The sequence below is a fragment of the Bombyx mandarina genome, chromosome 07 (assembly GCF_030267445.1).
Source record: "Bombyx mandarina strain Sakado chromosome 07, ASM3026744v2".
In the NCBI taxonomy this organism is placed as follows: Eukaryota; Metazoa; Arthropoda; class Insecta; order Lepidoptera; family Bombycidae; genus Bombyx; species Bombyx mandarina.
Window position 1 is genome coordinate 3,221,310 of NC_143214.1, and position 14,502 is coordinate 3,235,811.

Consider the following 14,502-nt stretch of genomic DNA (forward strand, 5'->3'; position numbering starts at 1 on the left):
TAGACATTTTTGTCCACCTTGAGATTTCATTGATCTTGTTACATGTCTCTGCAAAATCGACTTACTTATATTAAATTGCTTATCTATTTCAACTAAAGACTAATTCCCAATTTCGCTTCGAATAAACCAGATTTTTACCAACAAATTTAAAAAATATTGTTATAACTACATAGACAACCCTACAAACCTGTACCTATTTATACTTAGGTCGTTTCCATTTCACGTATTCTCATCCCAATTGACCCCTTTTTCGTTGTTATTTGTACCTAAGACGTCCCCAATATCCCCAAAAACAACAGATTTTTACATGTATTTTTATTTAATCAAATACATTAAAACCAATAACAACTGAGACTTACCTTTAATATATATGCTGGTTCAAACACTAAATAACGTTTATAAATCATAGTCGTCTTCTATTATTATCAAATAAATAAAAGAGAGCAAAGTTTCTAGCACTAAAATAATTACCACCACAGGAAGTAAATTTGAAACGCGATTTTTTATAAGTTAGCAGCTATTATCATGCATATTCAGAGTTGTTTTGTGAAATTTCAACATTCTACTATTAAACTACAAAAAATGGAAGATTTTGCAACGAATATAAAACATAGATTGAGGGTCGGTAGATTTTCCCAGTTTTTTCCCGATTCGCCTCTCAATCCCTAATCGCCCCATTTTACCGGTACCTAATTTTTTATCTAATGAACTATTAATAACGTTTCTAGATTTTGTTAAAAAACTCGTAGGTACATTATATTTTGTAAAACATAACATTAACGCCAAGATTTTCTCTGTATTACCCGCTATAGATTCAAAAAACATTTTGTATGAGTTTTGAAATCGTTTTTAAATGTAAATGAAACTTAGCATAAAAGCCTTTAAAGATTTGTTTCATAAGATTTAATTATATTAAATTTGATAAACACGCATCTTATTTACTTTTTACTTTACTTTGAGACACGAGGTGGTAGTATCCATTGTAGTGTATAATAGCTGTGCTAATTTAAACCTATTAGATTCTCAGCAGCCTTTTATGGCTGATGGTGATATCTTTCTAGTGGTAAGTACATTCGTGAAGCAGCTGCTCATGGAGATGCTTATGTAGAGATTAGCAAAAAAGCTTCTCCCCAAGCTAGAAAGGTAACAAGCAACCTATATTCCAAAAAAAATGTTTATTGTACACGTTGAAATATTTTCGGTACGCGTCAGTCATTTCCCAGCCGTATAACATCCAATGGTCCGGTGACTGTTTGCGCGCATGTGAAGGGCCGTCATACATTCATTCGCAAACTTAGCGGCTGTGCAAATGGGTTCGGTACTCAATTTGCGAACCCGTTTGCGCTTCCTTCCATACTTGTTTACGAATGTCTCACGAATTTATCTTCTTTTTTAATTCACCAATAGAACATTGAAGAGAAAGGGAGTTTTAAATTCTTTCCCAGGCGTCCCTTGGCCGTTAGCCGTTCTGTTTTTATGGGATTTCTTTTGAGCGTCCCATATGGTCGATTCATTTTGCAGGAGTTCAATGAACTCCATCACCTTAGTGTAGTTCCAATCCATGATTAAGGTACGCTACACAGTAGACGTCACGAATTAAGAAACTGGCGAAACGTCCGTTACCTTCGCAATCGTGGGCACAACTGATCACACGAATGTGTGGGAGACTACACGAATAATCTCGGTTCGCGTGCTTTGATATCCGTTGAAAAACCGATACAGCTTGGAAAACCACGAATGCAGCGAAAACTTTGCATAATCATTTGCAAAAGTCGTCATACACTTGCGGGTTTGCGTATTCTTGCGAATGTGAGTGGCAGGTACTATCTGAAGAACTTGTATTATCAACTTACAACAAGTAAATGGTGTTTTATGCTTTTATTGTATTTGATACAAGATTTATGCTCTGAAACCTAGCAACTGCGTTCCCGATGTAGGTAATTTAGTCTATGCAGGATAATAATTATAGGATTCAATATGAATTTTAGAATTTTGATTCTATTGAATAGTTAGCTCAACAACTACCTAGATCTTAGTTTGCGAGCTGGAAATTTGTAACTGAGAATGTCTCACCCTGTGACTGAAGTATTTTCTCACGCAGGTGCTCAACAAGTCCAGCATTTTGCAATTTTCGAATTTAAAAATACCTATTTATCCCTTTAAAATGTTTTATTATGGTCATATAAAACATTCGTTCAAGGCATTGATAGTAGACGGTAGTTCTTAAATTTTAAGATTAACAAAATCTTCTGTTGTGGGACGATTGCCCTAAAATATCGGCAGTCCGTCGTTTTAATAAATTTGACAACTCTTAAACATTTTGAAATGTCAAATTCATTCAAATCAATTTTGACAGAATTTTCTAACCATGTAACATGTTGTCATGATACTCCTAGACATTATTTTATGATAAAATTTTACTAAGAATTGTGTAACTACATTGAAGATAAATTAAAATTTTTAAAATAAATTTATCATCGACATGTGGAAAGGCCTCAGATTGACACACTCACAACTATCAAAGATACATTTTAATGGACATAAGTTGCAGCCTGTCGGCGTACCTGCTCTAGATTCCGTTTTAAGACAGTGGTATGAATTCTGTAAAAAGCCGCCTAAGGGTTTTGAAAAATACTTCCAACCGGGTAGCGGTCAGAAAGACGCTAAAACTCAGGAAAAAAATGCAAGTCCTCCATCTAAAAGTTCCGCGCCTCCATCGAAACCGACCTCTTCATCATCAGATAAATGGAACATGAACATGTTCTCGCCTTCCAGCAGCAGCGGAGGTGGAAGTGGAGGCCGCGGCGGCTATGAAGGCCAAGATAAAGAGAAGTGGATGATGTTTGGAGCAATTGGTATTGTGACATTGCTTGCTTCAGTTGCGTATTTTGAATTAAGATACAGAGAGATAAGTTGGAGAGATTTTGTCAATTTGTATTTAAACAAAGGTGTGGTCGAGAAACTAGAAGTTATCAACAAAAAATGGGTCCGAGTAAAACTTCAAGGGAATGCATTAGAAGGAAAGGTTATTTGGTTTGCAATAGGTAGTGTCGATTCATTCGAACGTAATCTAGAAAATGCACAAATTGAAATGAGCATTGATCCTCCTAATTTTGTACCGGTAATTTACAAAACTGAAGTGGAGGCTGCCAGTCTGACGGGAATGCTTCCTACTCTACTAATAATTGGATTTTTAATATACATGATGAGAAGATCTGCAGACATGATGGGACGCGGTGGCCGTCGTGGAGGAGGCTTGTTTGGAGGAGTGATGGAGTCAACAGCTAAATTAATAAATCCAACAGACATTGGAGTAAAATTCCAAGATGTTGCTGGTTGTGAAGAAGCAAAGATAGAAATTATGGAATTTGTCAACTTTCTTAAAAACCCTCAGCAGTATATAGATTTGGGGGCTAAAATTCCCAAAGGTGCATTATTAACAGGTCCTCCCGGTACTGGTAAAACTTTACTCGCAAAAGCAACTGCAGGAGAAGCTAATGTACCATTTATCACTGTCTCTGGTTCAGAATTCTTAGAGATGTTTGTAGGTGTTGGTCCTTCCAGAGTAAGAGATATGTTTTCTATGGCACGTAAACATGCTCCATGCATACTGTTTATCGATGAAATTGATGCTGTGGGTAGAAAAAGAGGAGGTCGTAGTTTTGGTGGTCATTCAGAACAAGAAAACACTTTGAATCAACTGTTGGTTGAAATGGACGGATTTAATACAACAACAAATGTTGTGGTACTTGCAGCTACAAATCGAGTAGATATATTAGATAAGGCATTGTTGAGACCTGGTAGATTTGATAGACAGATATTTGTCCCAGCACCAGACATTAAAGGCAGGGCCTCAATTTTCAAGGTGCATTTGACTCCTCTCAAGACAACATTGAATAAGGAGAATTTAGCAAGAAAAATGGCTGCGCTAACTCCAGGTAATTATTATTAGCATATAAACAAACCCTATAGATAGTGATTACCAATACATATGTTTAGACAAGAGGTCAAACACTGAGTTATACCCATTAGTATTTCCTAATCCATAGACAACATGCTAAAAGTACCAGTATTTCTAAGTAACCATGTAACTTACATGTTTAAAAACAATATTTTTAATCAATATAAATATATTAGAAATATTGCATAATAATATGAAACCTGTCAATTTATTATGAGTTTATTGTTGTCATTTTATCATGGATGTGCATGGATGGGTAATTACCATCATATAGGTTTCTGCTTAAGATTGGGACAGTTGAGTTTGAAGTTGAACACAACATATTTCAGTTCAGAAGCTTTATATTCTCCATGCCATCTGGACACTCCAAAAAATACTAAGCTTCAATGGTATTGCATAACAGCTATCCAATTCTCAAAGCAGAACATGAATGTGATTTTCACAAAGTAGACAGGCTGTTCATACCAATCAGTTAAGTTATGTAAAGCTATGAATAAAAAAGTAAAGGGAAAAGTTAAATAAAGAAATTGTTCAAATTTCTTTTCTCATTTGTGCTGTGATACTATAATGCATTCCCGTTTGAAGGATGGGACGGCGACTATTCTGTGCAATTGACACTTAGACTTTATATCACAAGGTGGCACAGAAGACAGGTGCTGGAAACCATATCAACATATCTATATCTATGGTAACCTCTTACGATGAGGTGGTGCATGAACTGTTTACCTCTCTAAGCAATGTTTTCTAAAGCTGTAAAAAGTAGTAATTTTAAAGGACAACTTGTTTGAATAAAATATTATTATGTTGTGTTATATTTTAAATCACTCACTCCAACATAAATTAATGCTCTCACTCTGTGAAACATCGTGCCACATGATGTCGCGTCGCGAGAGCATCGTTATATCAGGCTTCGACTGATACATGAAAACAACCACTGTTAAGAGTGTACAACTAGGAATAAAAAATAATTTAAATATTAGATAAATCCAAGCTAATACCTAGATACCCAAGCTGGTAACACTAAAGCAACAAAATATAATAAAGTCCAATAAAAATAGAATTCATTTCTTATTCATACTAACACTAAAGCAACAAAATATAATAAAGTCCAATAAAAAAAGAATTCATTTCTTATTCATACTAATGTAGTAATGAATTAAAAAGTACTTGTTGCTAATGACTCCAGAGCGTTTTCTCGGTCTAGTGCCAGATTCCGCTTTCCTACTTAAACATTTACATTTTTCCTGGTCTTCGGCTCCAGTATTATAAAATAACAATAAAATTTTACTATCGAAGAAAATCGTGACTGAAAGCTCTTTATTTCTAATTGCAGAAAATGTAAATTTATCACAAAATTGACAAAACTATTTCAGGTTTCACTGGCGCGGATATTGCTAACGTGTGCAACGAGGCGGCACTAATTGCCGCTCGTGAATTAGCCAACGATATTACAATGAAAAATTTCGAACAAGCCATCGAAAGAGTCGTCGCTGGTATGGAAAAAAAATCTAATGTTCTCCAACCAGACGAGAGGAAGATCGTAGCGTATCATGAGGCAGGCCATGCAGTTGCGGGTTGGTTCCTACAACATGCAGATCCCCTTTTAAAAGTGTCTATTATACCTAGAGGAAAAGGTCTTGGCTATGCACAATATTTACCCAAAGAACAGTATTTATACAGCAAGGAACAACTATTTGATAGAATGTGCATGACACTAGGGGGTAGAGTAAGTGAAGAGATATTCTTCGGAAGAATAACCACAGGGGCTCAAGATGACTTAAAAAAGATAACACAAAGCGCTTATGCGCAGATTGTACACTATGGTATGAATGCTAAAGTCGGAAATGTGTCTTTCGAGATGCCACAGCCCGGTGAAATGGTGATTGACAAACCATACTCTGAAAAGACCGCAGAACTCATCGATTCAGAAGTCAGAGACCTGATTAACAATGCGCACAAACACACAACGGATTTATTAACAAAACACAAACCTAACATAGAAAAGGTTGCAGAGAGATTACTGAAACAGGAGATTTTGAGTCGCGATGATATGATTGAACTGTTAGGGCCTAGACCGTTCCCCGAGAAGAGTACTTATGAAGAGTTCGTTGAAGGCACAGGATCGTTAGATGAAGACACGACGCTACCAGAAGGCCTCAAGGATTGGAATAAGGAGAAACAGCCCACAACACCACCGCCGGAAACCAGCCCATCAAGCCCCACAGCCAGTAAAAAATAAGTACCCGGTAGTAATAGTTATTGTGAATTATATTTAAAATTACCTTTAAGATTTAAAGGCTTTTTTGTTTGCGTGTTACTGTTTTCGTAACATATTTTAGTTGTAGTCGAAAGATCAAAATACTGGAACTTTGAATGTGGGAGTTACACAATATTGAGCCTTGCATTTCTGTGTACAGCTGTGTGTTAATAGATGCCTGTTACCTGGACGTCTTTTTTGTAAAATAAATATTCCGGTATAAATATATACTAGTTTTATTGTAGATGTTCACCTTCTTAGCGTAGGTACAGGTTTCTGAGCATCATCCCATCTATGAAAACCAAACACGTTGCATGCGAAAGCCGATCAATGGCATTTCATAGTCGACTACCCAATAAAATTGGTCCAATTTTTATAAATACAGTTTGTTTTTATTGCTTATGTGGGTGGACGAGCTCACAGCTCGCCTGGTGTCAAGTGGTTACTGGAGCCCATAGATATCTACAACGTAAATGCGCCTCCCATCTTAAGATATAAGTTATATAGGTCATAGTTATAACGGCTGCCCCACCCTTCAAACTGAAACGCATTACTGCTTCAGGGCAGAAATTGGCGGGGTGGTGGTACCTACCCGTGCGGACTCATACGATATTATTCCTTCACCGTGGAAGTCAATCGTGAACAATTGTTGAGTACGTCTTATCCCTTAGGCCACGACGACTTCATATCTCAAGGTGGGTGGCGGTGTTTACGTTGTAGATGTCTATGGAGTCCAATGACCACTTAACACCAGGTCTGCTGTGAAGTCGTCCACCCATCTAAGCAATGAAAAACATGCTTTGACTTGCCTATTTCTATGGCAATATGAGCTCATATCTCAAAATGGCTGGCGGCATTCACAATGTGTTGCAATCGGGCTTCAATAATCACTTAACATCAGATGGGCCGTATTCTCAACTACGCATCAATGCACTAAAAAAGCTCATACGATTTACGTATCGACAGCATCAGAATATGAAACTTTATTAAACATTTACTAAAATACTAAATACCGATTTGTAACGTCGTACCATAATACGTTCCAGCTGATTGTTAATTAAAATACAATTAATGACTGATACGTATTTTATAAGTGAAACGCAATGTATCTACCTACTTAATTTAATTACTACTTAAATGACGGAGTATTGCTTGTGAAATGTCTATCCGATGATTTGCAAACGAAGTAAATTGTCCCTTCGTAATAAGGTGACACTTTACAAAACTTGCGGACGCCCTGTCATGACCTATGCAAGTGTAGGGTTCGCTCAAGCGGCCCGCACTAATTTGAAACCCCTTCAAGTCATTCAATCCCGTTTTTGCAGGATAGCCGTCGGAGCACCGTGGTTCGTGAGGAACGTGAATCCCCATGATGATCTGGAGCTTGACTCCAACAATAGGTATCTTCAGTCGGCACCAGTCCGCCACTTTGAGAAGGCGGCGCGACACGGAAACCTTCATGTGGCCGCCGGAAATTACATACCTACCCGATCCAATGGACCGAATGGTAAACAGTCGACGTCACCCTAATCACGTTATTACGGATCTTCCCGATCCATTAACGGTGCTTTTAGGTACCTCAAGCACCAGTCACCGTCCTCGCCGAAACCGTCGCTTGCGACGAAGGGCTCGACGAGTAAATTAGTCCATAGACACAGTCCACAGAGTTTCTCGCCGGATCTGCTCAGTGGGTCGCGTTTCCGATCTGGTGGTAGATTCTGCGAATTCGATTCGATTCTATCAGCATAGTTAAGAAAAAAAAGCTGTATTTTATCTGTCTCATCTTTCAAAACGGAGCGCTTGGTTGCTTCGTGGCAAATGTAGGCATTAAAGTGGTAACTGTCTTAATGGGCTTACAATACGCCCTACCAGTAAAACATTGTATTAAAGCGATTAGTTAAGTTGGAAATTTGATTTAATTTCACATCATAATGTTGCAATTCACTACCAACATTGTTTTATGAGCCAAATTCGACTGCAGCGCCATCTAGTTGCTAGTCCCGAAGATTTCTAGAGAAACAATGCGTGTCGTGAAAATTAATACATAATATTTGTAATTTAACTATTTGAATATAGTATTTAAAAAAAAAAACTGTTTTGGTATTAGACGTGCTGTTCTAAGTGAGTGAGCGGAGATCATTTTCGAGTGGGTGGTACTTATGTGATGTGTATGCACTACGCTATCCTCAACACTAAAAGAGCCGTGAGCATTCGCATCTATAGAGCTGTAAAAATAAAATAAAACGAAAAGCACAGGACGGTGGTATCAGAAATGTACATGTTGATAATACGAGAAACTACCGTGTCCCGGAAGTCTTAGACAATGTTGCAATGTACTAATGTTAACGATCGTAAAAATTGTTCACAAACCTATGGGATCGACTTGCGGAACAGATTAAGTCACGTTGTCTTGCAGTATTTCAGGGTGAGCCCTGTGAACTCGCCCACGAGTTACAGGGAAGCCAGAATAAGCCAATGGCAGATAGGTAGACAAAAGCTAAGAGCTCGTGGACTTAACCTGAGAGAATTTGCTAGCGCTACCTCTATCAAGATCGGATCGGAATCGCGACCAAATGAGAAGGTCCGGCGAGAAACTCAGTGGGTTGTATCTGGGCTAATTCGCTCGTCGAACTCTTCGTCGTAATAGTAGATTCCGACGAGGACGGTGCTTGAGGGGCCTAAAAGCATCGTGAGTGGATTCAGATGATCTAACAAGACATGTTTCGAGTGAGGGCGTCTTTGCGTTGCCGTGTTATCGTGTCGGACTGCTTTGTCAAAGTAGCAGGGACCTGAAGACGTTATCAGTGTGCTGCTGCTGTTTAAGACACGTTAAAGTTCTCGATAGCGTAAAAGTCAAGTCAATTTTGCTTTCAGTTGGAACAGCGCCCCCTATCGGCAAACGTACGCAATTTTTTTCCCCTACCTATGCTGATAGCCTTGAGAGGCTATTTTAGCGTCACCCTAACGTTTGTAGGTGAGCTCACAGGGCTCAAACCGGAGAGGTGCTAACACTGACCCTAGCAAAGCAGTGCTTCGCAGAATCTACCACCGGATCGGAAACGCGACCCACTGAGAAGATCCGGCGAGAAACTCAGTGGGCTGTGTCTATGGATTAATTCGCTCGTCGAGGCCTTCGTCCCAAGCGACGGGTTCGACGAGGACGGTGACCGGAGCTTGTGGTGCCTAAAAGCACCGTTAATTGATCAGGAGGATCCGTAATGACGTGTAACGCACGCAAACGTTCCCGTTCCATACAAATATGAGCTAACTTTTACGCTATCGAGAACGTTAAAAAACTCGCACTAAGCACATTGTGCTGATCACAGGCAGGCCATTGCGTATAGAGGTAGAAATGTGGAAGGTAGGGTCGATAACGAAATAGATGATTCCGCGGATTGACTCACAAAACATTAATAGAACATGTTACAATTAAATAAATAAATAGCGTGTTTTTGTACTTTTTCATAACTGTTAAAAGTTTACATACAAAGAATCAAGAGCATAATATAATTTCAATATGTATCGAATGTTTTAGATATTTTTTTGTCACGGTTGGTATACTTAGTACGAGTTTCTTCACTTCTTTTGTCCCTACGTTTGCCGCTAGGGGCGCTGTTCTAACTTCGTGCAAATTTGAGTTAACTTTTACCCGATCGAGAAGTTAAAAAAAATTCGCACCAAGCACACTGGTCAAGCCTCTAAGCGATTGCCGCAAATATATAAAATGACCAAATGTGTTGAAGCAACTTGAGCGTCACTGTTCGTTGATGATATTAAGTTAGAAACCTTGCAAGAACTGTAGGCTTAGTGCGAGTTTCAAAAATCGAATCGAATGACTCGCATCGAGTGTACGCTCTTCACGGTGAAACGTGCGGAGCTCTGAGTGCGAGTTACTCGATTTGCAGGACGTTTATTCATCTTTAGAAGCAATAATTTTTTCTTTTATGTTGGTAGCATGCAAGTTTTTTTTTAAGGCGTTTAATTGAAATGCCAAGCTTTCTAACGATATTTATAATTAGTCGGGTAATGGGTAATGTACCTGTGCTTAGTGCGAGTTTTTTTAATTACTCAGTCGATGTTAATGTTATGTTTAATTTGTGTGAGTTTGTATCAGTGCCACCTAGTGGTAAGCTTATGAATCTCATTTTGTGGGAGAGAGAAGGTTTGTTTATGTTGCTGTCTCATGTATCGAATAGCTTTACCGAAGTGAGCTTCTCGATTATTGTATGTGCGAGTGCGAGTTACAAATTAATGGATTTTGAGAGTATTTCTTCACTTTCAAGCAAGTTAAGTAGTCACTAAAAATTTTGCCGTGAAACCAATACAATATCAAGATTTTTTCTTTCGTTTTTAATAATAATGTTGTTTTTTAAGGTTTTATCTATTCTAATGGTTTATACACATATATTTTTTCGGTTAGAAAATTTTATAGACGTCTAGCTAGTTGTAAATACATATTAATTCTTTGCTTTTTCATTTAATTCTTATTAAATCATTGCTTTTTTTTAAAGAGTTGTTTGATGAGAGAGAGAGAGCGAGATAGTTGTTTTTTTTTATTGCTTAGATGGATGGACGAGCTCACAGCCCACCTGATGTTAAGTGGTTACTGGAGCCCATAGACATCTACAACGTAAATGCGCCACCCACCTCGAGATATAAGTTCTAAGGTCTCAGTATAATTACAACGGCTACCCCACCCTTCGAACCGAAACGCATTATTGCTTCACGGCTGAAATAGGCGGGGTGGTGGTACCTACCCGTGTGGACTCCCAAGAGGTCCTACCACCAGTGAAAGAGTATTCTTTATTGTACACAAAATGAATAAATATTGTGAAACATTTTTTCTTGGTCTTATCGCTAAGAGTGATCTCTTCCAGACAACCATTTGATGGGCAAGAATAATTTCGAAATGAATTGCACACTGTGTATCTATCTATTATAGAAATATATACACACACGCACACACACGCGCGCAATATACATATTTACAGGTACATACGTACAGATTTATATTTATAAATTATATAGAAATTTGAACAATGTAATAATAATTTTGCTTCTTTACACATTTATAAATAAGGATGGATGCTCGTAATAATTTTAGTATATTTGGGCCACCTAATGAAGATCATCAACACTATTACCGTAAATACAATCATTTTATAAACGTTCAACGGGTAAAAGATTAAACCTATGTAAAACATAATTTCTTTAATAAAAAAAAGCTGAAATAATTACCTATTCCAAGATTAATTATGTTAAGTATGTCTAAATATGTAATTACAATTAAATAAATTCTATAATAAACTTCTAATTCTAATACTTCTATTAAAGTTACTAAAAAAATATGTTTATGCTGGGCAGTTTTCGTGTATTTTAAAGGTTACGCCATTACGGCAAAGTTTGTTTACGAAATTGCACCCTTAGAATGGAAGTGGTATAACTAAAAAATTTAAGATTAGTTTTATATTTCAAAACACTTATGTATTATTATTAAGAACCTACATTTTAAGTAGGTAATACGTGCAGCAAAAATGTTGGACTCCTTTTCACGAAAATTGCGCGGACGGAGAAGTATGAAATTTCCCACACTCATAGAGAATATAGAGAAGTAGTGCAGATTGCTATTTTTTTTTTTAATTGTGCATAAACAATATAAAAATAAACTAAATGAATAAAAAAACCTTACACACATTACCATGTATTTGACACACACACACGCACACACACATGCATTTATACTTTTTTGTTTATTGATTTATCAATCTGTGGTCAAATTGAGAATAGATTAATATTTTTTGTCTTTAATATTATTTTTCTATAATGTAGCCTTGGCGACATAGAGCAATGATTATTATAGAAATGATGATAATAGAAAGGTGACAATAGAACTATAATAATGTTCAAACTTAAAATTTAAATAAATTATGGTCAAATTTCGACCACTGGACTACCATTAGTAGATAATAATAAAATCATTTATTGCCTTTCACACAGATTTAGATTATTACAGGCAGCCTACAAGGAAACAACAAAAAAACAAAACACTATTATATCATTTCTGGCAAGCAGCTCAACATTTGCACTTGTATATTATTAATAGGAATTTTATTAAGAATATTGACAATTTATGAGGAATTTGACAAGTACGGATTAGTTATAGATATATGTAGTTACATATTGTAAATTAAATTAGTTTTATAAGTGCAATAAAAAATAATTTAAATGATAAAATGATAAAGCCATACCTTTTTCCAATGTGACGATTAGAGGGTATCCTATTATTCTTTTCTATATTATTCTATCAGCTTATAAAATTAAACAGTCTCTTTTAGTCTAGAAAAGGACAAAGTACTCTTTCTGTCTTTTTCAAATAAAATGGCATGCCTTAAAGTGTTTAAACCGAAAAACTAAAAAAATACAATTATTGTATTACAATATTGAAGTTTACCAGAAACTAAGAATTTTGGGTTGAGCCACTTTAATTCTAAAGGTACAAAATAGTATTGAACACGTGACATTACCCGAATAATTTTGAAAGTAGTCGGTTCCCATTAAAATGCTGTTAAAATGCGTTGTATTTCATTTAGACGGTCTAATGCCAAAACATCACGTGCTACCAATATACGAGAAATAATATTATTGCTGCTCTCGGTGAATAAACGCCCTGCGAAGCGAGTAGCATATCTCTTTTTTTTTTTTTTTTTTTGTTTTTTTTTTTTTTTTTTTCCTACCTAAGCTGAGAGCCTTGAGAGGCTATATCAGCGTAACCCTAACTTTAGTAGGTGAGCTCACGGGGCTCAAACCTGACGATGTTGCTAACACGAACCCTAGCAAGAGTCGTGCTTCGCAGAATCTACCACCGGATCGGAAACGCGACCCACTGAGAAGATCCGGCGAGAAACTCAGTGGGCTGTGTCTGAGAGTTAATTTACTCGTCGAGCCCTTCGTCGCAAGCGACGGGTTCGACGAGAACGGTGACCGGTGCTTGAATTACCTAAAAGCACCGTTAGTGGATCGGGTGGATCCGAGATGACGTGTTTGGGGCGACGTCGACTGCTTTCCATTCTGTCCGCAGGATCGGGAATGTAGTTACCGGCGGCCACGATGAGAGGGTTCTCGTGTCGTGCCGCTTTATCGAAGTGGCGCATGGACGCCGACTGCAGATACTTACTGATGGACTCTAAGTCCAGGTCGTCATGGAGGTCGACATTCCTGACGAACCACGGGGCTCCGACGGCTATCCTGCAAAAACGGGATTGAATGATTTGAAAGGATTTTAAGTGTATGCGGGCCGCGTGAGCGAACACTACACTTGCATAGGTCATGACGGGGCGTATGCAAGTTTTGTAGAGTGTCACCTTATTTCTAAGGGACATTTTACTTCGCCTACATATCATCGGGTAGAGACGTCCTAGAATGAAGGCGGCACGGTCGCGTACCGTCTTAATGTGGGGGCGGAATGTCATCCTACTGTCGAGGGTGACGCCTAAGTACTTGACCTTCGGGGCCCACGGTATGGGCTGGTCGAACATCGTGATTGGGCGAACGGCGGGGGCGGGGGTGTTGACGCGCCTAGTCGGGAGAGGGATGCTCAGCGTGGTGTTCGGAGGGCGACCCCTTTTGAAGAGCACCGCTGTGCTTTTCGTGGGGTTGATGTCGATGCGCCACTTCCGGAACCACTGTCCCATGGTGGTAGCTGCGGTCTGAAGTCGTCGATGAAGCAACGCCTTCTTCCTACACGAGTAGTAGATGGCGGTGTCATCGGCGAAGAGCGCCAGATGGGTCTCCGGAGACCGGGGTATATCGTTGATATACAAACTGAATAGTAACGGGGAGAGGGCGGAGCCTTGCGGGACTCCTGCTGTGACGTGACGGGGCCGGGAACGCGTTCCCTCGACTCGATATCGGAACGAACGGTTCGACAAGTAGTCTCGTATGATGAGCACGAGTCTGTCTGGCACTCCCATGTTATACAGTTTGTATATCAAACCGTTGTGCCAGACTTTGTCGAACGCCTTCGCTATATCGAAGAAGAGGGCTCCTGTCGGAATGGACATATCTCAACTCACACTCACAATTCTTCATTTTTCACCGTATAGAACGTAAACTCGATTTGATTTTGATTTATTCATTTACAATTGAACAACTAGGAAAAAAAGATGAAAAGACATTTTGGAGGGACCGCGAGGAGCTAAATTGTGTGAATTGTTTTATTTTGTCTATTTAATGTTTCTTAGTTAATGCGTATTTAATATTTCTTCGTGTATAAGTGTAATTTTGA

General features: G+C 38.3%; 1 protein-coding gene across 1 annotated transcript; it reads left to right on the forward strand.

Annotated features, from left to right (window-relative positions):
- The first annotated feature begins 2,189 nt into the window (after positions 1-2,189).
- Positions 2,190-6,444, forward strand: Afg3l2 (AFG3 like matrix AAA peptidase subunit 2). The gene is made up of 2 exons (XM_028171986.2): positions 2,190-3,938; positions 5,335-6,444. The coding sequence occupies exons 1-2, from the start codon at positions 2,483-2,485 to the stop codon at positions 6,198-6,200; spliced, it is 2,322 nt and encodes a 773-aa protein (XP_028027787.2). The 5' UTR covers positions 2,190-2,482; the 3' UTR covers positions 6,201-6,444.
- The last annotated feature ends 8,058 nt before the right edge of the window (positions 6,445-14,502 follow it).